The following is a 26,243-nucleotide window of genomic DNA, read 5'->3' on the forward strand; positions in this document are numbered from 1 at the left end:
AACACACACACACACGTCGACACACTTTGCAACCTTCCTTGACCAATGCCTTACCAGTGCAATTTCAGCTATGCCCAATATTAACCTCAGTACAGCTTAAACCCTGTACATAAGAGTATGATCTTTTAGCAGGTTCACAGGAAACATCCTATCTAAATATGATTATATTTTTTATTAAGGTGTGTTTATGAACTTTTTATTATTAAAACATTAATATAACATTGAGTGTAATAATGGCAAAAGATGGCAGGGTAAAATGTTTCTGAAGAAATAATTCTGTCTCCTGTATCTGCATCTTTTTATAAAAGAAGCCAGTGGAAAACTCCTCCACTTAAATGTGCATTTTACTAGTTTTTACAGTTGCTTTCATTCATTTTCATGCTTTCATTTGAGTTCTAATGTGCAAATTTCTGTGGGCAAATGCAGCTGATAAGGAGAATGCAAAATGGTCACTGCAGTGTACTTATTTCCTTTCATTACTGTAAACAATGATGGGTTGATTTTCCTTATTTATTTTGTCATGGTTGTTTTGTTTGAACCTGTTGCTGCAATTTTCTGTATTTTTAGACAATCTTCAGTAATCTGAATTATAAAAATATCAAATGCTTTGCTGATTTATTATTGTATGATGTATTGAACTCCTGTGACACAGTCATACTTATTTCATTTGGGCTCAATGTGAATAGATCAGAATGGGGCTGAAATCTACACAGATGAAGCAATGAAATTAATCTACAGTTATGGAAATAAAATCCATTATAAGGAAAGTTGTGTAGTGTCTGATGAATGCTTGCTTCTGTTACTGTAGTGTAACCACAACTCAATACATTTATCATACAAGTCACTGCTTGCCTATTGAGCAGTTATGTTTCTTAACTCTCAAAGAAATGGTTTTCCTGCAGGTTTTAACCTGTATCTGCTGCACATCAGTTGAATGGATTAAACCACTAAGCCAAAATCAAGGCAGAAGTGTGGTTTGCATGACATCCAGTCTCTGAGCTGTTCCTGAGACCCTACAGTTTTTCCTCATTTTTTCATATGCATTTCTAATATCTGCAAATGCATTACAGTATGTTATGACTGCTTTGACTCAATACAATGAACTAAACCAACAACCGGCAAAATTCTTACCTTAAGGCACAAATTGCTGTACCTACACACAAAGTACAAAACTCTAAATCACACTCAGTTTTCACAATACAGTCACCTCATATTAAGACTTCAAAATTATTATTGATAGACATGCAGATTGTAAAATAAAGGCAACATGTTTGCAATCCTGTCTCGTCCAGCAACATTGCCCAGGTGAGTCGCATTGCAGCACGATTGGTAATCCCAACATAAAAGGCAGTTTTACAGCACTACATTCAGCAGTGTCTGACAACATGGAGCAGCCCAATGCAGTTGGTACTGATGGACGGGTCGTGGCTGAGGCTGAGGTTGTGGTCAAACAGGTAGCAGAAATGCTGCTGTATTGAATAAATTTAGAGCTACAGTGATTGATCATGTCATAAATCCAGGCATAACAATGGAAGAAGCTGGGAGGATTGTAAGGCCAAATTTAAAATGCCAATGCGAGTTTTTGGACTGAACATTGATAAGTCAGTAATTTACTGCAAAATGAGATACTGTAATTACATTACAGGATTGTTGTGTTGGTGTCATTTTATATTATTTCAGTTACGTGATGAGCCTGTAAGCCATGTTAATCATTTTTATTAGAGACCGCACAACTCGGTTTTTCCAAAATGCCGGCTTATTCCACATGGGAGAAAATAGCGTTTGTGTCAGGTATTCGTGTGGCAATGTCTTTTCTGTCTGTTCTGATAACGTGATTATTTTTTTTTTATCAGATAAGGCCTGCTAGTGCAAGTTTGTAATGTTGCATTTGTATGTGTTATTTTTACTGTTTACATGTCAAATGTCTAGGGTGTAATTGTTTCTGGTTAAATGATTGGTTGAATAACACATATCACCGCTATTTTCACCGACCATGTTAAACGTATTCACTTGCACGTCTCAGCTCCAAAGGCATGCTGATGTTAAACCCATATTCCAATCTGTTTGAAATGACACAAATTCTGCCTAGTCTGTTCAAACGCCAGACTTTTTTTTTACTCTATATATTGTTTATGCCCTGCACCTGAACAAATTGGATGTGCCCATTCTACTGTACCATCTCCTTTGTAAGCCAAGTTCCTTTCAGCTGACTGCATCAGAATCTGTACGTTTGGCATTTTATGAGAGCTTAAAATGTACAACATTGTTAATCAGAAATTATATCTGGGTGGATAAATTGGTGAATATGCTGTAAAACATAGTATGTCATTGATTTATAAATATACCTGGGCTTTCACTCCCTTTTAAGGTGAACAAATGGCATCGTAGATGCGAGGGTAGGATGTCTCAGTGTCGCAGCATACCGAGACACTTGTAAAATAAATTATAGACTAGGCTTATTGTAAGGCTACAGTCAATAATGTATATTTAACTAGTAATTAAAATATGCATTTTATATAATTTATACATTAAAACCCAAGCATTGGTGTCTGTTTCTACTGTCTCAGTAAAGCTCTTGTGCCTTTATTTTGGAGATTGATGGTGATCAATGCCGGAGCTAAGCAACATGAGATCCTTTATGTTGATGAAGCAGGTTCAGCCTTGGCAAACATCAGTGCCGTGGCCAGAACCTGATTGGGCGGAGAGCTACGGGCGATGCGCCGGGAGAGTGCGGAGCAAACATAACAACACATGCTGCCATTTTGAGGAGCTGAGCCAAATGCTCAGACGATGTTTGGGCCAATGTCAGTACCACAATGCTCTGGTCTGCAGCAGATCCCCAGAGTTCAGATTGATGCTTCTCCCACTCCCCTTTCCTAAAGCCAATAGAGGAGTTATTTTGGGACTGGAGGTGGAAGGTGTATGACCGGTGCCCTTGTGAGTAGGCTGCTCTCCTTCAGGCCTCTGTAACAAATGATCGGCCATAATTCATACAAAATGGAGACAACACGAGTACAAGATACCACCAATTTATTATAAACAAAAGACCTGATATATGTCTGACATAGGCAGTACATATGAGTTGTGAAGTGTAATGGAATTGCAGTGTGAATGTGTGCAGGTGTGAGCACAACGAGATCAGTGACGAGGTGGCAAAGAGAAAAGAGAGAAACCATCAGCAAACAGTCTTATATTCCCCAGTCAGCGGTTAGCAATCCAGTAATGAAGCTGTTTACTGCTGCTTCTGCACCTGTAAGCCACAAGAGAACCCCCCAGCAGGGAAACAGAGGGATACAACCCCCCAGCAGGGAAACAGAGGGGCACAACCCCCCCAGCAGCAAAACAGAGGGACACAACCCCCCAGCAGCAAAACAGAGGGGCACAACCCCCCAGCAAGGAAACAGAGGGGCACAACCACCCCAGCAGCAAAATAGAGAGGCACAACCCCCCAGCAGGGAAACAGAGATGCACAACCCGCCAGTAGAGAAACAGAGGGGCACAGAAGACTCTGGGTCATCCCACCATGGATGGCGCAGGAGAGGTAGCAGGTTGTAGCAGTTTTCTAAGGTGGTCTGGGAGGATGGACAGCATGGGAATGTGAGGAGGACCGATCGCTCAGTGGGTCAGACTGGTGGAAGATACCACAAGCCAGGCTTAGCTTCCTGATCAGGGCCAATTATGACACCCTGCCTTCTCCTCAGAACCTGCGCTAATGGTTTGGTGTGGATGAGACCGTCCACTCTGTGCTGCCCCCAAACGAGGCCTGTGGCACATTCTGTCAGACTGTGAGACAACTCCAGCACAGGGACAAAGAGCAGGTCTGTCAGGCTGTGAGACAACTCCAGCACAGGGACACAGAGCAGGCCTCCAGCACAGGGATACAGAGCAGGTCTGTCAGGCTGTGAGACGGCTCCAGCGCAGGGACACAGAGTAGGCCTCCAGCACAGGGACACAGAGCAGGCCTCCAGCACAGGGACACAGAGCAGGCCTCCAGCACGTTCTGTCAGGCTGTGAGACGGCTCCAGCACAGGGGTGCTTCAGATGGAGGTATGACCAGCTGCTGCAGAAGCTTCCGGAAATACTGACGACCAGCAGACAGCAGGCAAACAGACGCCTCTCCTGTGAAAGAGAATCAAACCCACTTTGTGAGGCAAGCAGAGGAGGAGGGGACCGTAGAACACAAAGGTGGGAGTAGCGTCCTGGTTCCAGACAGAGGGTGGAGCATGCGTGTAGATCTCAATCCACAGCTACATTTCCCAAATGAGATCAGCACAGTGTCTCTGTGGCCTAACATGGAGACGTGGTCTACTCGGGCGAAGGTGGAGCTCCTTATATGGAGACGTGGTGTACTTGGGCAAAGGTGGCGCTCCTTATATGGAGACGTGGTCTACTTGGGCAAAGTTGGAGCTCCTTATATGGAGACATGGTCTACTCGGGCGAAGGTGGTGCTCCTTATAGACGTTGTCCACTCTATGGAGACTTGGTCCACTTGGGCAAAGGTGGAGCTCCTTATATGGAGACGTGATCTACTCGGGCGAAGGTGGAGCTCCTCATATGGAGACGTGGTCTACTCAGGTGAAGGTGGCGCTCCTTATATGGAGACGTGGTCTACTTGGGCAAAGTTGGAGCTCCTTATATGGAGACATGGTCTACTCGGGCGAAGGTGGTGCTCCTTATAGACGTTGTCCACTCTATGGAGACTTGGTCCACTCGGGCAAAGGTGGTGCTCCTTATATGGAGACATGGTCTACTCCGGTGAAGGTGGAGCTCCTTATATGGAGACGTGGTCTACTCGGGTGAAGGTGGTGCTCCTTATATGGAGACGTGGTCCACAATGGCGAAGGTGGAGCTCCTCAAATGGAGATGTGGTCTACTCGGGCGAACGGTGGTGCTCCTTATATGGAGACATGGTCTTCTCGGGTGAAGGTGGCGCTCCTTATATGGAGACGTGGTCTACTCGGACGGAGGTGGTGCTCCTTATATGGAGACGTGGTCTTCTCGGGCGAAGGTGGCGCTCCTTATATGGAGACGTGGCCCACTTGGGTGAAGGTGGTGCTCCTTATGAATCTCACCCTCCCATGGGAGGAGGGGGCAGAAGCAGCCTATGAGCAGAAACAGCTGAAGTACTCCGACCTGGCAGCGGAGTGTGAGAGTGTAAGGAGTGTAAGGAGGCCGGTTGGAGAGCAACAGTATATGAGTTAACACCCACTCCACCAAAAACAACAGCAGGCGGCAGCAGGGAGACATCCCATCACTGCCTCTCCACCAGGAGATGTTCTGGGATTAAAGAGACATTAAGGATCAGTGGCTCCAGGCTGATGGCCCTGCAGTGTCTCTCTGGTGCTGCTGGAGCTGCAACAAACAGCAGCACTCAGCAGAATAAGGTCTATCTGTTCATCCCAGCAGAACGATGAGCCCTGTGATGACATCACAGCCCAGCAGTGCCAGGACTGGTTAAGGCACTCAGAAAGGGTCAACCAGCACAGCCGTGGAAATTAAGGCATCAGACGGGATGTGGATGAAAATCTGTGGCCAAATACAGCAGAGAGACCAGATCACAGTATGATCAGGATCATAGCATTGCATTTATTTTCCTTTGTTTTGCTGAATAATACTGTAATATAATGTATTTATTTATTGTGTATGTTTATTGTGCTACTGCAGAAACTGGTTCAGTATTGTACATTATTTGTATTAAAACATTTTGTGTGATTGTTTTGTTTTTGACAGCATACCTGTATTTGCAATTATTATACTTAGTAAACAAAACGTCTAATGTTTTGGTGTTTGGTGTCTTTTGTAAAATACAAGCTTTGAGGTAGATGCAGAACACAGAATGTAAACTGATGTCATGAAGTATGGTCACTACAGATTTTTATGTTTTGGCCACACAGTTTTGCTTTATGTGTCTTTCTTGCATAATGATGGACTCCATTGTATGTATTTTGCTTTTTACAATAGACAGGATTTTTTTATTCAAAAGTCTGACTCCATATATTTATTAGTAAATTGATACAGAACAGAACAGAACAGAGAGTTATGATTACAGTACAACATTCCTAATACCTATTATAACCTGAAAATATAAGTATAACCATTTCTTCAGTCATGATAAAATGAGATGTGGATGGAGTTTACAAGCTGGGATAATTTATGGATCCCATCAGAGCTGGCCTTCTGGGTCAGTTTGAGCCTCTTTGTGTCCCTGGAGTAGAGGCACCCAGCCCAGCACATACTGGTGTTGAACAGGACACTGGCCACAATGATCTGGTAGAACATGGCCAGCATCCTGCTACACACACCGAAGGAGCGTAGCCTCCCCAGAAAGAAAAGCCTTCGGTCTAGTAGTGCCTCCAAAGACATAAACCACAGTATCAAACCATCTGTCTATGTGAGTGCACGTGCGTGTGTGTGTGTGTGTGTGTGTGTGTCTAAAACAACATTTTTTGTAAAGACCTGAAACTATGCACCAATATAGGAAAGCAGGATAGGGGAAAATATTTTTCATGGCACTGTACATGAGGTAGACAGGCTTCCTTTAACAGGCTTTAATACAAGGGGCACCAGGTAGACACACACTACACAGCCTGCAGAGGAATTTTCAGAAGTTTGCTAATGCCACACACCAGTATGGAGTATATTATCTTAACAGGAGTGAGCTTGTCTGAGTAAATGTTTCCCTGTTGTAATTACATCAAACACCCATGTGATAGAGCAAGAGCCATAACATGACCTTATGTTTAATCTTAAGGCTTTGCTTTTTTAAAAAAATAAAACATACTGCTTTGGTATGACAACAAGCCTACACATTAATGGATTATTTTACTCTGCTTGGATGAGAAAAAGAAACATCTACCACATTTCAGTTTGTGAGCATATATATTGTGTAATGGAATAGGACAGAAAGCTGTTTTTCATGGCGGAGGAAGACCTTTCACAAGCAGCTCTGACATGCAGTCATACGAGCACCCAAGGGGGGTCGCTAGAGAGCGATGAAACGCAGATCCCTGTCTGACTGAACCCTCCCGTACCCTGGGCAACACAGGCACCAATCGTGCGTCTCCCTGTGGAGCTACCGGCCACAGTCAGCACTGGCACGGTCCGAATTCGACCCGAGGCTGAGAGGCTCATCCATGCAGCTCAGAGTGGTGCCTTAACCGAATGAGCCATCCAGCAGCCCCAAGCCTACTTTCAATAAATGACAACTTATCAGCATCCAAAAGAAATGCTACCTACCATACAGAATGCCACATAATCACTGAATTGATAAGAACCACTGAAAGCAGGCACATGAGGTAGACAGGAAATCATCAGGTCAGACGACATTTTCCCACTGTAACAGACTTTAGTACAATATGCACCAGGGAAACACCCAATACACAGCATGCAGAGACATTCTCTTCTACTTAATAGTAGTTTGTAAGCATCACACCTCATATGGTCACATCTCACAAGCATGGAGGCTCTGGCTGTGGTCACACACGGATGTTACATCAGTAAGTGGGCCTCTCAGTACACAAGACAACAGCACAGAGAATGTGGAGACTGGGACAAGGCCACAGGCCTAGGCAGAAGTGGCCAGAAGTGCATACAGAAATACAGAAACATACACTTCCCTTCACTACCTTAAGCCTCCAAGCAGCTGTACACTGCAGAACACAGTCTGAAGTGCATTAATCACTGCAGGTTTCCCACTGAATCTACAGGAACTGAGGCAGAGCAGTGAAAGAATGGGCAGTGATTCACTATGTGCACTCATATAGACATGAAAACTGTTTCTCTGATCAATCAAACATTTAATTATTTGCAAAATATTTTAGTTTACAGTCACATCTACAGCAATTTATTAAGACATGAGAACACCTGTGGAGCTCTTGGGAAGAAAAACAATGTTGTAGTTCTTCTAAACAGCCACTAGATGGTAATGGAAATTCAATTTCACGCTATTTGTCTCACGGGCGCTTCCTAGTTTGAACCGTAATCTCATGTTTGGGCTATGGCAAACATAATATAATCTGCATAACAAATACACAAGGAGCAATAATCATTTTGCAGAGTTCTGAGAGCTAGCCTTGCAATAGCTTGTCAATAACTGGATTACACGAGCTTTCTCTGATCAGCATAAAGTTTGGGCTTTTATGCATTACTGCTGCACTAGTGTGTCATCAAATTGTTGTTGTTGTAGACATCATAAATGGTTGCATGTTTTCACTTGTGAGCAAGAACATGGACACTGAAGGGACCCATTATGTTGTGTAAAATTATAGATTCAGTGCTGGCTTTTAAACATCTGTAGACAGACTTGTGTAATTCTTTCTTTATTAGGAGTAGGCCTATATGAACACAGTGACCCAGTACCCAGAGGAAACCAGCACAAACACAGGAACATGCTAGAGGACGCGAACCCGGGACTCGAATCCTGCTTTTTTATCGTCACACAGATTGTTTTGCCGTGTTTGACTTCAGGAGAACACATTTTGCCCAAAATTGAATTCAAGAGCATCCGTGTTTTTATTTCTCTCTAGGGAGCCACGAATAAACACTAATGTGGGTAAAACCAGAACCAAAGCCAAGCCTCACTGTGAAACGTTTGGGCTTCAGTCACTGCAAGACTTACTTGAACCAGTAAAGAAGCAGTCTCGCATAGCCAGACCTATCTCCACACGCGGGAGAAAGGTCTGGCTCAGGGCTCAATGCATTATCATTCCGGTATAGACAAAAAAAAAAACGCTATAGCTTTTTTGTGTTTCTTTAAACCAATCACAATCGTCTTGGGCGGCGCTAAGGCCAGAATGCATCGACGGAGCCCTTGAAAACGGTAACACGCAGATAGCGGAAAGGGAGGAGAATTCCGACTGAAATAGTTGGCCAATGGCAGGCATATACCCACAGTCTGGTTCCTGTGAGTCAGACTAGTAAAAAAGTTAAAAAAAAAAAAAAAAAAGTCAAAAGGGAAAGTGAAACTGTTTCAAACTCAAACGTCATTTAAAAGACGGAGGACAAGGAGGATGCAGTAAAAAGGAATTAAATTCGTTAAAAGAACTGAGTAAGTAGTCTGTTGTAGATTGGGATGGGGAGAATAGAAACTAGATGAGAAGGGGTGCTTGGAGGAAAAGGAATCTGTAGCTATGATCTCAGTAACGCTTAATTTAGTGAAATAAAACAAACAGTAAAATTGCGCCCGGGGAGTAGACGAGGAGTATGCTTTTTTCAAACTCCTCATTTGGGACCAAAAACAAAAAAATACCTTCTCAAATGCATTTTTAAAAGTTTAACGTTTATTTTAGCATTTATTTGGTATTTTATGATCATTTTACTTATTTGGATATGACGAATGTCACAGGCCTGTCGTCGGCTACATTATGAGGCCTGCTAGGCCTACTGTAACAAAAACAGACCGAACATTTTAACTGTGCGGATTGAGAAGTCAATGTTATTTTTGCTCTGTATTCACACAGTTTGGATTAAGACAAATTAACTTGATGTCTGCCATGTTAAAGTCGGTGGTCGGTAGTTAATTCACGTATGGAGCTTTCATAGTTAGTCTTCTATTATTTGAAAACGAGATATTAGCTTCCGTAGGATATACAAGAGCATGCTAAAAAGATGCTTAAAGGATATTCATTTGCATATTTGCTATCCAACTCTGACTAGTTTCAATTCACAAAGACCTAGTGGCCATGTCCTTACCAATTAATTCTGTTCTGTTGAATTCGTACACGTTTCAATGATAATACATTATCAAACTACTTTAACAAAAACTACTTTAATAGTAGCAAGAACTGAAAATAACTGCGGTTATAGTTGCATTAATACGCCGTTTCTTGTGTGAACCACAAGATGGCAGCATGTAGCTGTGTATGTAGGTCTACTTAAAATGATGAAAGCGTCTGATTTTAAAGCCACCACGTCAGACCGAATTTACGTTTTGGCTGAGTTGGATTGAAGTTGAAATTGAAATACAACATAAATTGTACTGCAGCGATTTCGAATCGAATTACAACTACTTAGAAACGAGAATACACGATACAATGACTTTTATGAAATAAAATTGGGCTTACTTAAGAAGAAATAATGATCTACTTTCATGAATTATTGATTTGGGTCGTTTTTGGATGTTTTCCAAGAAGATTTCTAACGAGCACGTTCGTGTTTGTTAAATGTATGTAAATAAAATCTAACAGAGTGATCAACACCCGCATGTATAAAAGACATTATGCTGATCTCAGGCCAAAGGAACTGTCATGCTCTTCCATTGCATGCTGCTTCACTGGAGTTTAAAACTGAGGCAACCTGTTTATGAAATCCATTTTTCATCAAAAGCAACAAACTCACAAATGAAGAAAAAAATGGTTGTTGACCTTCAAAAATAAGGAAATGTGTCAAAAACTAAACAAAGACGAATACTACTGTGAGACCAAATATTAATCAATTTAAAACCACTGGAGTAGAGTTAAACCTGTCCAGTAGAGGGCGCTAGTGTATCTTAGGTAGATGGTTCAGGGAGCAAAGAACAATCCAGTGGCCACAGTTGGAGAACTTGGCTGCATCGGGGCGTCACCAAGTTTCTATTAATTGCTACATTTAGATGCTCCAAAATTAGATGCTACCTCCATGCCAAGAGGCTATTTGGAATGGTTTCAGGAAAAATGGTTTTACTGGGAGTAATCGACAGTTTCAAGAATCTAAATGGTCTCATCTACTGTGCTCCGGAGTGATGACATTAGAGCTCTTTGGCCAAGCATAGCTGTTATTCCATTTGTGGCCTTTCTGTTAGCTTGAACTAGTCTGCCCATTCTCCTTTGATCTCTCATTAACAAGGTGTTTTTTTGTTTAGCACACCATTCTCTGTAAACTCTAGAGACTGTGCTGCATGAAAATCCCAGGAGGGCAGCTGTTTCTGTGATGCTGAAACCACTACGTCTGGCACCATCCATCTGGCACAGACAGTCATGCCACAGTCAGAGTCGCTTAGGTCACACATCTTGTCCATTACAATATTTGCTCAAATAAAAAACTGAACATCTTCACTATGTCTGCATACTTTATATATTGAGTTGCAGTCGCATGATTTGCTGTTTGGTGGAGTCGGGTATTTGCATTAACAAGCAGGTATACCTAATAAAGTGGCCGGTATATAATACAAAGGAAATGGGTTTGGTGTTGATTTAGGGAGGTGTGTACAGAAACAAGCCACATACCTGCTGTTAAATACGGTGGGGGATCTTTAATGTTATGGGGCCGCTCTGCTCCCACTGGTCCTGGGGCCCTTGTTAAGGACAATAGCATCATGAACTCTACCCAGGTACCAGGACATTTTAGCCAAAAAAACTGGTTGCCTCTGCCAGCTGAATGCAAGTCGCTAGTGGATCTTCCAGCAAAACAGTGACCTCGATCACACATTAATATTCACAAATAAATAACTAATTAACCACATAAACCACATTTTGCAATGGCTACAGTCTTCCGACTTGAACTATATTGAAAACCTGCAGTTTTAATTGAACAAGACAGTTCTGAAGCAGAGACCCAGAGGTATTAAAGAAGTGGATGAAGGAAGGGTCTAAGATCTCTCCCAATGTGTTCTCCAGTCTTTTTAGACATTATATAAAAAGACTCAGTGTCATTATCCTTGCAAGGGGAGGGTGAACAAACTACTGATAAGAAAAGAAAAGATAAGATGACACTTTATTCGGGTGTTACAGCAGCAGAGAGTGAGTACAAAAGAAGCAGAAAAAGCCAAATATACATAGTCTACATAGTATACATACTGTAGTATACATAGTATACATACACTCACAGGCCACTTTATTAGGTACACCTTGCTAGTACCGGGTTGGTCTTCTGCTGCTGTAGCCCATCTGCTTCAAGGTTCGACATGTTGTGCGTTCAGAGATGCTCTTCTGCATACCTCGGTTGTAACGAGTGGTTATTTGAGTTACTGTTGGCTTTCTGTCAGCTCGAACCAGTCTGGCCATTCTCCTCTGACCTCTGCTATCAACAAGGCATTTTTGCCCAGAGAACTGCTGCTCACTGGATATTTTCTCTTTTTCCTTTCTCTGTAAATCCTACAGAGATTGTTGTGCGTGAAAATCCCAGTAGATCAGCAATTTCTGAAATACTCAAACCAGCCCGTCTGGCACCGACAACCATGCCACATTCAAAGTCACTTAAATCACCTTTCTTCCCCATTCTGATGCTTGGTTTGAATTTCAGCAGATCGTCTTGACCATGTCTACATGCCTAAATGCATTGAGTTGCTGCCACGTGACTGGCTGATTAGATATTTGCGTGAACGAGCAGTTGAACAGGTGTACCTAATAAAGTGGTGAGTGTCGTATACAGAGTATACATAATATAGTAATAATAATAAAACAAGTGAAACATGTAAAGGAAAATAAATAACTATTTCAATGAACCCAGGGGTGTCAATAATTGTGACACTTATTTTCTGGAAATAAATGTATGGTTGATTCCATTGAATCGTTAATAAAAAATATTTAGGAAGTTGGACAATCAATATATAGTTTACCACTGACATTCATGCAATACAATTGTTCATCATTATCAATGGTGCAAAAACATTTGAGGTGGCTGTTTAGAACATGTTTAGGGCCTATTTGAGTTCTGGATTGCTTACTGTCAACACGGCGGCGTGTTGTATATGCGTGTCTCCGTGTGTTCAGTGTGTTCTCATTTTGTGTGTTTACAGCTTGGGTGGTTTGGGATAGAACCCACATGGTCTAAACTGGTCAGATGTGTTCCAGTCTCCTGAGATAGGGGGCGCTGTTTATAAAATGAGTCTTTCAGAGGAGCCAGACACCAAAGGAGGAACCCTCAGCACTGAGAGGAAGAGGTACAAGTGCATGAACCAGATATTTAATGTGCTGAGAGTTAGAGCTGCAGTAAGAGGATGAGTTTAACTGGAAGCTCTGTCTCCATGTGCTGTGAGTTAGAGCTGCAGTAAGAGGATGAGTTTAACTGGAAGCTCTGTCTCCATGTGATGTGAGTTTGATATGCAGTAAGAGGATGAGTTTAACTGGAAGCTTTCTCTCCATGTGCTGTGAGTTAGAGCTGCAGTAACAGGATTGTCTCATACATTTATAACTTAGTGCACCTATGCCAAATATTACTCTTGACCATCCACTGTGGAATATGACACAAACCCAATAAAACCAGCTTTTATTTAAACGTTTTAAAAATGCTTTCAGATTTTATTTCTGGCGTGTTTGGGAGCAAAGGCTCGATTTTAATCTGCACTTAGAGGATGAGTTTAACTGGACACTCTGTTTCCATGTGCTGTGAGTTAGAGCTGCAGTAAGTGGATGAGTTTTACTGGATGTTGTGTCTCCATGTTTTGTTCACAGGGTCCTGGTAGAAAGAGCAGGGTCACCTGTACCCAGCTGTCTGTCTATGAAGAGTGATCGTTCAATGGATCGTCCATTCACATTCTGTGGAGAGGTCACAGGTGACCAAAGGTAATTAAAGAGGTTCAAATTGACAGCCATTTTAAAATTATAATTCAATGTTACTGGCACCTTTCAGGTGTCTGTGTGTGTATTTAGACTTTCAGGGGGTTATTATTGCACATATAGCTGTAGGTTTGTGATTTATATCACATTTAGGTGTAGGTGAGGTGTATTTTGTAGTATTTATTTGTGCTCTGAGTTAGAGCTGCAGTAAGAGGATGAGTTTTACTGGAAGCTCTGTCTCCATGTGCTGTGAGTTAGAGCTGCAGTAAGAGGATGAGTTTAACTGGATGTTGTGTCTCCATGTTTTGTTCACAGAGTCCAGGTAGAAAGAGCAGGGTCACCTGTACCCAGCTGTCTGTCTATGAAGAGTGATCGTTCAATGGATCGTCCATTCACATTCAGAGCAGGAGTCACAGGTGATCAAAGGTAATTAAAGAGGTTCAAATTGACAGTACTGTTTAATTATACTTCAATGTTACTCGCACCTTTCTGTTGTCGGTGGGTGTATTAAGACTTTCAGATCTAGGTGGGGGTTATTATTGCACATACAGCTGTAGGTTTGTGATTTATATCACATTTAGGTGTAGGTGAGGTGTATTTTGTAGTATTAATTTGTGCTATGAGTTAGAACTGCAGTAAGAGGATGAGTTTAACTGGAAGCTCTGTCTCCATGTGCTGTGAGTTAGAGCTGCAGTAAGAGGATGAGTTTAACTGGAAGCTCTGTCTCCTTGTGCTGTGAGTTAGAGCTGCAGTAAGAGGATGAGTTTTACTGGAAGCTCGGTCTCCATGTGCTGTGAGTTGGCGCTGCAGTAAGAGGATGAGTTTAACTGGATGTTGTGTCTCCATGTTTTGTTCACAGAGTCCAGGTAGAAAGAGCAGGGTCACCTGTACCCAGCTGTCTGTCTATGAAGAGTGATCGTTCAATGGATCGTCCATTCACATTCACAGGAGAGATCACAGGTGATCAAAGGTAATTAAAGAGGTTCAAATTGACTACGGTTTAATTATACTTCAATGTTACTGGCACCTTTCTATTGTCGGTGGGTGTATTAAGACTTTCAGATCTAGGTGGGGGTTATTATTGCACATACAGCTGTAGGTTTGTGATTTATATCACATTTAGGTGTAGGTGAGGTGTATTTTGTAGTATTCATTTGTGCTCTGAGTTAGAGCTGCAGTAAGAGGATGAGTTTTACTGGAAGCTCTGTCTCCATGTGCTGTGAGTTAGAGCTGCAGTTATAGGATGAGTTTAACTGTATGTTGTGTCTCCATGTTTTGTTCACAGGGTCCGGGTAGAAAGAGCAGGGTCACCTGAACCCAGCTGTCTGTCCATGAAGAGTGGTCGTTCAATGGATCGTCCATTCACATTCTGTGGAAAGGTCACAGGTGACCAAAGGTAATTAAAGAGGTTCAAATTGACTGCCATTTTTTAAATTATAATGCAATGTTACTGGCACCTTTCAGGTGTCTGTGTGTGTATTTAGACTTTCAGGGGGTTATTATTGCACATATAAATCACAAACCTACAGCTATATCACATTTAGGTGTAGGTGAGGTGTATTTTGTAGTATTCATTTGTGCTGTGAGTTAGAGCTGCAGTAAGAGGATGAGTTTAACTGGAAGCTCTGTCTCCATGTGCTGTGAGTTAGAGCTGCAGTAAGAGGATGAGTTTAACTGGAAGCTCTGTCTCCATGTGCTGTGAGTTAGAGCTGCTGTAAGAGGATGAGTTTAACTGGAAGCTCTGTCTCCATGTGCTGTGAGTTAGAGCTGCAGTAAGAGGATGAGTTTAACTGGAAGCTCTGTCTCCATGTGCTGTGAGTTAGAGCTGCAGTAAGAGGATGAGTTTAACTAGAAGCTCTGTCTCCATGTGCTGTGAGTTAGAGCTGCATTAAGAGGATGAGTTTAACTGGAAGCTCTGTCTCCATGTGCTGTGAGTTGGCGCTGCAGTAAGCGGATGATTTTAACTGGGTGTTGTGTCTCCATGGTTTGTTCACAGTGTCCAGGTAGAAAGAGCAGGGTCACCTGTACCCAGCTGTCTGTCTATGAAGAGTGATCGTTCAATGGATCGTCCATTCACATTCACAGGAGAGATCACAGGTGATCAAAGGTAATTAAAGAGGTTCAAATTGACAGTACTGTTTAATTATACTTCAATGTTACTTGCACCTTTCTGTTGTCGGTGGGTGTATTAAGACTTTCAGATCTAGGTGCGGGTTATTATTGCACATATAGCTGTAGGTTTGTGATTTATATCACATTCAGGTGTAGGTGAGGTGTATTTTGTCATATTCATTTGTGCTGTGAGTTAGAGCTGCAGTAAGGCGATGAGTTTAACTGGAAGTTCTGTCTCCATGTGCTGTGAGTTAGAGCTGCAGATAGAGGATTGTCTATTACATTTATAACTTATTGCACCTATGCCAAATATTACTCTTGACCATCCACAGTGGAATATCACACAAACACAATAAATCAGTTTCTATTTAAATGTTTTAAAAATGCTTTCAGATTTTATTTCTGGTGTGTTTGGGTGCAATGGCTCGATTTTAATCTGCACTTTGAGGATGAGTTTAATTGGAAGCTCTGTCTCCATGTGCTGTGAGTTAGAGCTGCAGTAAGAGGATGAGTTTAACTGGAAGCTCTGTCTCCATGTGCTGTGAGTTAGAGCTGCAGTAAGAGAATGAGTTTAACTGGAAGCTCTGTCTCCATGTGCTGTAAGTTAGAGCTGCTGTAAGAGGATGAGTTTAACTGGAAGCTCTGTCTCCATGTGCTGTGAGTTAGAGCTGCAGTAAGAGGATGAGTTTAACTGGAAGCTCTGTCTCCATGTGCTGTGAGTTAGAGCTGCAGTAAGAGGATGAGTTTAACTAGAAGCTCTGTCTCCATGTGCTGTGAGTTAGAGCTGCATTAAGAGGATGAGTTTAACTGGAAGCTCTGTCTCCATGTGCTGTGAGTTGGCGCTGCAGTAAGCGGATGAGTTTAACTGGGTGTTGTGTCTCCATGGTTTGTTCACAGAGTCCAGGTAGAAAGAGCAGGGTCACCTGTACCCAGCTGTCTGTCTATGAAGAGTGATCGTTCAATGGATCGTCCATTCACATTCACAGGAGAGATCACAGGTGATCAAAGGTAATTAAAGAGGTTCAAATTGACAGTACTGTTTAATTATACTTCAGTGTTACTGGCACCTTTCTATTGTTGGTGGGTGTATTTAGACTTTCAGATCTAGGTGGGGGTTATTATTGCACATACAGCTGTAGGTTTGTGATTTATATCACATTTAGGTGTAGGTGAGGTGTATTTTGTAGTATTCATTTGTGCTGTGAGTTAGAACTGCAGTAAGAGGATGAGTTTAATTGGAAGCTCTGTCTCCATGTGCTGTGAGTTAGAGCTGCAGTAAGAGGATGAGTTTTACTGGAAGCTCTGTCTCCACGTGCTGTGAGTTAGAGCTGCAGTAAGAGGATGAGTTTAACTGGAAGCTCTGTCTCCATGTGCTGTGAGTTAGAGCTGCAGTAAGAGGATGAGTTTAACTGGATGTTGTGTCTCCATGTGCTGTGAGTTAGAGCTGCAGTAAGAGGATGAGTTTAACTGGAAGCCCTATCTCCATATGCTGTGAGTTAGAGCTGCAGTAAGAGGATGAATTTAACCTGAAGCTGTTTTGTTCGCAGGTTACTGCAGTCTCTCCAGTCCTGCTTTTTAGAAGAGACGAGTTCAGAGAAATTATCTTTCACAAGACAGGTGAGTTCTGTTTTTTTTCAATTGTTTTTAATTAATTTGTGTTTCATTTGTATTGTAATTTTCATTTGAATCTATAATGCACGTATCATATACAATATATAGAATACATAGTTGAGGCCAAACGTTTACATACACCTAACCTAAGGACATTCAAACGTTATTTTTTACTACAGCACACATTTCATGTTACCATACGTTCCCTGTGTTAAGTCAATTAGGGTATCTACTTCATTTCCATAAGAGGTCTTTTAAAAAAATTAGCTGAGACAGATTTATTTCAGCTTTTATGTACTATATCAGATTTTAGCTATGCACTTAAATAGATTGTCAAAAGCAAAAAGTGTGGTTTTTCTAAAAAACAAAAAACAAAAAATTTTAAAACTACTTTTTACATTTTGATCAAAAAAAAGATTGCAATTAGACATTCCAGTGCCAAGTAAATGACCTAAAAGCAAACTACTGCTACCCTCTCTAAGATCTACCCATCGTGACTTTTTCCCCTGTTTGGAAGCCTCATATACGTTACAGTAATCATACAGTGTTGAGTTCTTCAAGCTCGCCGTCCTTCTAGCTGAAACTACAGCTTAGCTATTCTACTGCGTACTGACTTACTTTCACTTTGCGTTTTCACGTAGCGCATGAGTGGAAGCTTAGCGCACACTTTAGTAGAGCTTTGACTATTGGCAAATGCTTTGCATAAAAGATACTGAAGTACTATAAAGGGCACTATATTATTATAAATAGTTAATGATTCGATTTTATATTTTTGTCATTTTCCTCCTTGTGATACCGAAAATGGCAAACATGGAACTGTGTAAAGTGTGGGTATATTTTATTTGTAGTTGTGTAAATACAGAAATATGAATGACATTCCCGGCAAGATTATATAGATGCAAAAACAATAGTTTAATGTTTTATTTTTGGCTATCCAGCAAGGCAGTGTAATGGCCGAGAGGTTTTCATGAGTCAGAGGGGGGCTCGAAGCTGCCTGCACACATCCAAAAGTGCTGCAGGCAGCCACGCTACCCAGTGAGCTACTAGCGAAGGAGATATATAAGCAGAATTTTGTGGTTTTAAACAAGTGCACTTCTATACATGTCATTTTGCGTGTGCATCCGATGAGTCGTTAGCAAGGTAGCTATAAGGAAGTTTTATACCTACTGGTGAGGCAGGGTAATGAGAGGACAATTTGTTATGGTTGTTAGAGTTACACAGTACATACACCTCAGTGCTCGGCAGTATCCTTGTGCCTCGGAACTTGAACTCATTCAGTTACTTTCTTTCAGACTCTAATGCCAAACGATTGTAATTATACTGTATTCTAACCCGAGTTACTGGGACAGGTGGTTTAGGCCCGAGGACTCAGTTCCAGCACCTCAAAAATTCAGAAGTTGTGTGCTATGACACTTTGCACCAGTCTTAGAGGTTTTAACATGGGTTCCACATGTGGCAGATTCCAGATTCTTGTTGTAGCCTGGGGCTGCACTATCAGAGGGGTGGAGACTTGTATCTGCCGTGGCACCCAGAGGTTGCGACGTTACATCGGGCTCAGTACTCAGAGGTCCAGTGACCACTAGTACCGGCCTCCATCTCTGAGACTTAAAGGTGTGGTTCCCTCCGGACAGATACCGGACAGTCTCAGCTGCACTCTCAGAGGGGTTGAGACGTGTACCGCCGTGGGACCCAGGCACCCGGGTTTAGTATCAGCACTTATCAGACTCTGCTTTCAGGCTGGAACTTAGGAGCCTAGGCTATGCACTCGGCTTAGCACTGGTCATTTATTTGTTCCTCATAGGCTAGAAACCTAATCCTTTAGCCTTGTTACTGCACTCAGAGGTGTTTATATTAAGGCCTAAAGCTTTTAAACTTATTACTAGACTGGTACTCAGAGGTTTTTATATTAAGGTCTAAAGCCTTTAAACTTGTTCTAGACTTGTACTCAGAGGTTTTTATATTAAGGTCTAAAGCCTTTAAACTTGTTACTAGACTTGTACTCGGGTAATCAGTTCCGAGGCTCAAGAACACGTACCACAGTGCCCTGGGACACCGCACCTCAGCTTGTCTGCACTGATATTAGTGGGTTAGCATATGGCCGGTGATGCTGTGGACAAAGTGAGGTTATTCACGAAATTATGGATCATACTGAAAACATAGTGGTTTATTGTTACTATATATATATATATATATATATATATATATGGAAAGTAGAAACATAAGAGTCTTCTCACACATTTAAGTTCTAACATAGATACATTCTAATGAACACACATATATGTCACATACCCAGCATGTTTCCGTACGGACAAGAGTATGGTACCCGGAGAATCTGATAAGCAGGCTTCTCCCAGATCTGCTTCCTTGCTCCCCTTAAATGTCATCCCGACCACACCTCCCAAACTCCACGTTTCCCTCAATTTGCCCAAATAAGGCCGAACAGAAGTAGCACTGTGGCTCCACCAACCAGAGATCCCCTTCCCCCTTCTTCCCCTGTAGATACAGGGGAGCCATTGTCCAAATGATAGTATTAAGATACTTTGTACGATGGCCGTGATCTGAAGATTGATTTTGATACCTTTCTTTTGTGGAGGCCCCAGGTGGTGGTTCTTCTATAATCCAGTCACTTATGTAGGCAAATTAATCCCCCTCACTCCTCAATCCTTCAAACACCTTAATTCCTTTCGTCTTTTCCATATTGCCATCAGACCCACATCCAACCAAGCCTCTTCCACCTCATTACATTTATATTGCCTCAAATGTTTTAATAATAGCTCATACTGTATTTACAGAACATGTCATGCCCCAGAGTTATAGGATATAGGATTCTGTTTGAGGGTGACCTGACCCAATGACGCCATATGGAGGCGCTGTGGCACTGTCCGTGAGTGGTGTCCAGCCTCGCCTTGTCCGCCTGGCATGTCCAAGCGGCAGGAGGGTGAGCTGTATGTCCATTGATCCCCAAGTTGGTATGTCCAGAGCCCTATCTTCAAAAGGGCAAGATGGCTGAAGAATGCAGAAGATTGCTCTTCCGCAATAAACGGTGTGGTAAACAGTCCCATGCAGGATGCATTGATTGCTTTCCTAGCTGCAGGTCTCATCCTTTAGGCATTTATGGCCCCCACCTGTGTGTAGCAGTTGAACACAAGTAGAAACCAGACGTGACAGAGTCCTTTTGCAGTGGAATTTTTACCTTACATAGCTAATGTTAAACTCGGTGAAAATGCAGAAAGCGGAACTCTCTAAAGTTTGGGTGCATTGTATTATTTTAATGCTTATTAATTTAGCATCTGGAGGTGGAACATGGCTGGGAAAAAAGATATACACAATATTCCAATCTGGAGAGGTTTTCAGGATATCTGGGCCCACCTTTGGGAAAACGCATGTCAAATTTTACCGCTTTGTTAAATCCACTTTTTTTATTGGTGTTGTATACATCCTGGGGTACGATTGTAAAAAGAAATCTGGTTTCATCCAGTATCTGAAGTATATATAATCACTACAGAATAAACACAATACAAAACATTTCTTCTTTGTTTTTCAGAATGAATGTGTCCTGTATGTTTACAGAGCGAGACTCCTGTACGATCAGGGGTTATTTTGGTAGAAATGTTCTCTTTATTTCAAGCTTTGAACCATGTCTGGACTGCATATAGTTTCATATTTGGAGATAATAGTACTGCATGGAGATAATGAGGTTTCTTTAAGACAGGGGAGGTTCCTACAAAAAGCCCTGGATTTTTAGTGGGGTTTAAGGGGTTAACTCCTCTAAAGACACAACTTAACATCAAATCCAGTTCTGGAGTGCTGCCTGATCCTCCCTGACTCACAGAAAGTCCAGATTCCTTTAGCAGGTCCCACAAATGGCAGCAGAGGAAGACTCCAAACTGAGAAGCATTCAGTTCAGTTAGCATTTACTAAATGCACTGCACAGAGCAACTCCTTTATTATATGGAAATTCATGATTTAGCACAAGTAGTATCTCTAGTATCTGTATTTGTCTCTTTTCTGGCTGTCACAAACACTCAACACAAAACAAGGATCCTGTTGCGTTTATTTGAGCAACTGTAATACAACACACGCTGTAAAAAAAGTTTGGTTCTCCCAACTAAAATGTTTAAAGTAACTGTATACAATAGCACTTTTCAGTTTGCTGTACCTTCAAGGTTCTCTGCATTCCAAACTCTATGATCCAGCGACAATTATTTTATGTTGGCTGAGCAACGATAAATAAGTTGTATTATCTTTGATTTGACAATATTGACTTACATTAATATTGAGGTATTCAGCCAACAAAATATTTTCACTTTTTCTCTAAATCTCTAAATATAATAATAATAATAATTAATTAAATAATACTACTGCATTTTATATTCAAATACAATAACAAAATTACCAAATTCATGTAACTAAATATTTTACACTGGGCCAGCCTAAATAATAAAGGTATTTGTAGGGAAAAAAACAAACAAGACAAAATTCTATCCATCCATCTGGTAACGTTTTTGTAACATTTATTTAATTATTATTTGATAATAATATGATTAATGGTCAATAAGGATGAATTGACATACTCACCAACCCACCTTCATGTGTTTATTTCACACTGGTGCAGCACACCTCTTCATGTGTTTATTTCACACTGATACAGCACACCTCTTCATGTGTTTATTTCACACTGATACAGCACACCTCTTCATGTGTTTATTTCACACTGATACAGCACACCTCTTCATGTGTTTATTTCACACTGATACAGCACACCTCTTCATGTGTTTATTTCAGTCTCTCCTGCGCACTTTGATGAAGCTGAAGAAGGATGAGAAGTTGAAACAGTTTCAGAGCCATCTGAGTCAGGATTGCCCAGAATGCTTTAAGACTCTGTCTGAAGATCCTTCTGTACTGGTTAAGTTTATGAAGATGAAGGAATTGTTCAAAAGTCATCGAATTGAAGATTACCCAGAATACATTGGGAGAGAGCAGAAGGATCCTGAGGCCCTGTACATAGTTGAGAAGTTGCTGGAGACCTGTGGCAGTGAGAGGTCTCTGAAGATCACACTCCACATCCTGAGGAACATGAAGCAGAAGGATCTCACTGACTCACTGGAGAGAGATGAGCAGCGCAGTAAGAGTTTTCTCTCATTGCGAATGTGTGTCCATTCAAATGCTGGAATTAGCTATAGCATCCACACTTTCATAATAGTGTTTTACATTGACAACATTACATATAGAATGTGTCACAACCAATGTGCACACAAAGGCATTGCAATGAAATTATAGCATGAAGCAGTGATTATGGGGGTAAGCAAATGTACATGAGATTAAATGTCCCTGAGGGGGATTCAAAGCAGGAATCTTGTGCTCAAAAGCCAGTGACTAAACCACTGTCCCATTAGACAGACTGCCCGAAGGTTGTATCCAGGGCTAAAGAGCACTCAGGATAACAATATTATATTTTCAAATGAACATGTAACAAAAACCAGAAACATGAAGTGTAGAAGCACATTTGAACCCATTTTCAGTGTTTTAATGTTTGTTCTCTTCATCCGTAGTGTACAAATGCAACAGTGTGTGCTTCCTTGCTGATATGTTGTATTTATGATGGATTATATTTCAGAGTTATTTAATACTGTGTGAATAGTGTGTAACACTGTGAGAGAGGTGTGTAACATACTGTTTGAGGTATGTACAACACTGTGTGAGAGGCATGACATACTGTTAGACTTATGTAACACTGTGGTGTGCGTAAAATGCTGTTAAGAATGAGTCTATTAATATTTTTATTGGCAGTTTTTAAAAAATCTGTTAATGAATGGGAAATGTTTATCACATTTTAAACATAATTGTTTCTCATATTTCCTCTCTTCAGATGGATCCATAAAAATAGCCCAGAAAGCACTTAAAGCTCATCTAAAGAGGAAGTTTGAATGCATATTTGAAGGTTTAGCAAAGCAGAGCAACCCAACCCTCCTCAATGAGATCTATACAGAGCTCTACATCACAGAAGGGGGAAGTGGGGGGGTCAATAATGAACACGAGGTCAGACAGATCGAGACCGCATCCAAGAGACAAACCACACAGGAGACTGCAATCCTCTGCAATGACATCTTTAAGCCTTTACCTGGACAAAAGAAACCCATCAGAACTGTGCTTACAAAGGGCATCGCTGGCATTGGGAAAACTGTCTCTGTGCAGAAGTTCATTCTGGACTGGGAAGAAGGAAAAGCCAATCAGGACGTTGATTTCATCTTCACTCTTCCTTTCCGAGATCTGAATTTGAAGAAGGAAAGAGCATTCAGTCTGATGCAACTTCTGCAGCACTACTTTCCACAACTGAAAGAGAGCCAAAGTGTTGAAGGTAATGAGGTCAAAGTGGTGTTTATCTTTGATGGCCTGGATGAATGTCGACTTCCTCTAGATTTCCAAGGTAATGAGATCTGCTGTGATATAACCGAATCATCATCAGTGGATGTGCTGCTGACCAACCTCATTAAGGGGAATCTGCTTCCCTCTGCTCTCCTCTGGATCACCTCCCGACCAGCAGCAGCCAATCAGATCCCTCCTGAGTGTGTCCACCGAGTGACAGAGGTACGCGGGTTCAATGACCCACAGAAGGAGGAGTACTTCAGGAAGAGAATCAGAGATCAGAACCAGGCCAGCAGAATTATCTCGCACATAAAGTCATCCAGGAGTCTCTACATCATGTGTCACATACCAGTCTTCTGCTGGATTTCTGCTACTGTTCTGGAGACATTGTTGGGTGAAACAGAGATTGGAGATCTGCCCAAAACTCTGACTGAAATGTACACACACTTCCTGCTCATTCAGACTAATGTGAAGAATCAGAAGTATCATGGCACTGATAAAACAGACTCAAAGATGATGTCAGCATCAGATACAGAAATCATCCTGAAACTGGGGCGGCTGGCTTTTCTACAGCTGGAAAAGGGCAATCTGATATTCTATGAAGAGGACCTGAGAGAGAGTGGCATTGATGTCTGTGAAGCTTCAGTGTACTCTGGGGTGTGCACAGAGATCTTTAAAGAGGAATGTGGGTTGTATCAGGAGAAGGTCTACTGCTTTGTGCATCTGAGCATTCAGGAGTATCTGGCTGCCTTATTTGTGTTTCATTCATGTGTAAATGAGAACAGAAATGTACTCAGAGCAGAAGAATCAAAATCTCACAGTGACAGAGTGCAGCTGTCTGAGTTACACAGGACTGCAGTGGATCAGGCCTTAAAGAGTAAGAATGGACACCTGGACCTTTTCCTCCGATTCCTTCTTAGCCTCTCTCTGGACTCCAGTCAGATTCTCTTCGGAGGACTACTGACACAGACAGGAAGCAGATCGCCTGTACCAGACCGACAGACACATACAGAAAACAGATTACAGAGCATTGAGGAAACAGTCCAGTACATTAAGGAGAGGATCAGAGAGGAATCTTCAGCAGAGAGGACCATCAATCTGTTCCACTGTCTCAGTGAACTGAATGACAACTCCCTAGTGGAGGAAATCCAGAATTCCCTGAGATCAGGAAAACTTTCTGATAACAAGCTGGAACCACACCAGTGTTCAGCTCTGGCCTTTGTGTTACTGATGTCAGAGGAGGTCCTGGATGAGTTTGACTCAAAGGACTACAACACATCAGCAGCAGGTCATCAGAGACTGGTACCAGTAGTCAGGAACTGCAGAAAGGCCACGTGAGTATTATGTCATTAATAATGTAGATGATTGACAGTGTATTTTCACACTTAATATTTCTAGTGAGAGTAAAGTACAATAAAATTGTCTGGGAAGTGAAATTTGGTATAAATGATAACTTCTGGATCATTTTAACAGTTAGTGCCCTCATTTAAACCCTTTGCGCGCATGCCAAATCTGCCCAATCGTTGCCCATTCACGGGGTACCTTATTTAAAGCTTTATAACTCCAGACGTGAGCATCACAGAGACTTGAATAATGGCTTAAATGAAGAAAGACATTTGTACCATTTACAATACTAACTAAGATTTGTTTATATTCATAATGTAGGAAGAAATAGGCAAAAAAATCCAAATTGAATTTGCTCTTTTTTAGTTTGCAATGAAATACTGAGAGAACCCATATATAAAACAGGTTACACTATACATGTCCTGGATCAAAAACTCCTTGACCACAAGTTCATAAAATCTAAGGGTGGATATGTAGAACTACTATAGATTTATGAAGCAAAAACTAAGCAGTGTACCCAGTGTCTCCAAAACTATCCAAAATGTCTAAATTATGCATTGCTGTAAATCATGTATTTCACTACAAATCAACTGTTTTGTCTGAAGAAACTCACTGTTGCATCATTTTCAAGTGGGAATTACAAGATTTCCATCGGTACAGAGGCCTAAAATATCTAGGTGTCCTGAAACATATCCAAAATCTCTCCAAAAATAAATGAAATGCTTTTTTTCTGTTATAAAGCATATAAACGTGCCCCATTTGAAGGTTTAAGATGAAGCATTGATATTAGATTAAAAATAATGCAAAAACATTATCACACAATGTGGAGCAGTACCTACATGTGTAATCATTAATTCTTGTATGTTTTCCTGTACTCTACGGTATGTAATGTTTCCTTGTATGGGAATTGGACGACATTAAAACAAATTCAACTGTCTGCCACTATGTTCCAGTTCAGCTCTCATTCGATGCATTAAACACAATGACTACTTGGCAACCAATGAACAGTTACATTACAGTTACATTACACTCAAATTCAAAAAATGAGCACAGCTATTTTGGAAGGTACCCAGGCATCACAAATAAGTGTATATTCAACAAACGGATTGTCCAAGACAAAATATGACCACTCAGTCTTGAAAGGGACATCTCTACGCGTAAAACCAGTGGTAAGGTTGTATATTTATTCCATATTAATGCCCAGATATTATCAGTAGAATGACATGGTATAATTTTTTAAAAATTCCTCTTCTTTATTTAGCCTAAGTGTTAAGTGAGCTGCATTTTTCATAGCTGTACTGGCATACCTTTGGATATTGTTGGCTCTATCTTGCTGCA

At 41.4% G+C, this 26,243-nt stretch overlaps 2 protein-coding genes across 52 annotated transcripts in view; one reads left to right on the forward strand and one right to left on the reverse strand.

Annotated features, from left to right (window-relative positions):
- Nucleotides 1-26,243, forward strand: part of LOC135235493 (NACHT, LRR and PYD domains-containing protein 12-like) — a 419,768-nt gene that overhangs the window by 369,081 nt on the left and 24,444 nt on the right. For 23 of the 47 annotated variants that reach the window (XM_064300950.1, XM_064300949.1, XM_064300960.1 and 20 more), the window contains 9 exons: nucleotides 13,368-13,478; nucleotides 13,788-13,898; nucleotides 14,332-14,442; nucleotides 14,758-14,868; nucleotides 15,469-15,579; nucleotides 16,482-16,592; nucleotides 17,132-17,201; nucleotides 21,981-22,320; nucleotides 23,065-24,895. In XM_064300950.1, the coding sequence (XP_064157020.1) occupies nucleotides 13,368-13,478; nucleotides 13,788-13,898; nucleotides 14,332-14,442; nucleotides 14,758-14,868; nucleotides 15,469-15,579; nucleotides 16,482-16,592; nucleotides 17,132-17,201; nucleotides 21,981-22,320; nucleotides 23,065-24,895 (2,907 nt within the window). Of the gene's footprint in view, nucleotides 1-8,871; nucleotides 9,047-12,216; nucleotides 12,329-12,712; nucleotides 12,857-13,367; nucleotides 13,479-13,787; nucleotides 13,899-14,331; nucleotides 14,443-14,757; nucleotides 14,869-15,468; nucleotides 15,580-16,481; nucleotides 16,593-17,131; nucleotides 17,202-21,980; nucleotides 22,321-23,064; nucleotides 24,896-26,243 lie in introns of those variants that run through there. The other 24 variants (XM_064300953.1, XM_064300963.1, XM_064300968.1 and 21 more) reach the window with 15 other exon arrangements.
- Nucleotides 1-26,243, reverse strand: part of LOC135235498 (cytochrome P450 2M1-like) — a 340,188-nt gene that overhangs the window by 273,708 nt on the left and 40,237 nt on the right. The window lies entirely within an intron of this gene.

Source organism: Anguilla rostrata, chromosome 12 (assembly GCF_018555375.3).
Source record: "Anguilla rostrata isolate EN2019 chromosome 12, ASM1855537v3, whole genome shotgun sequence".
Lineage (NCBI taxonomy): Eukaryota > Metazoa > Chordata > Actinopteri > Anguilliformes > Anguillidae > Anguilla > Anguilla rostrata.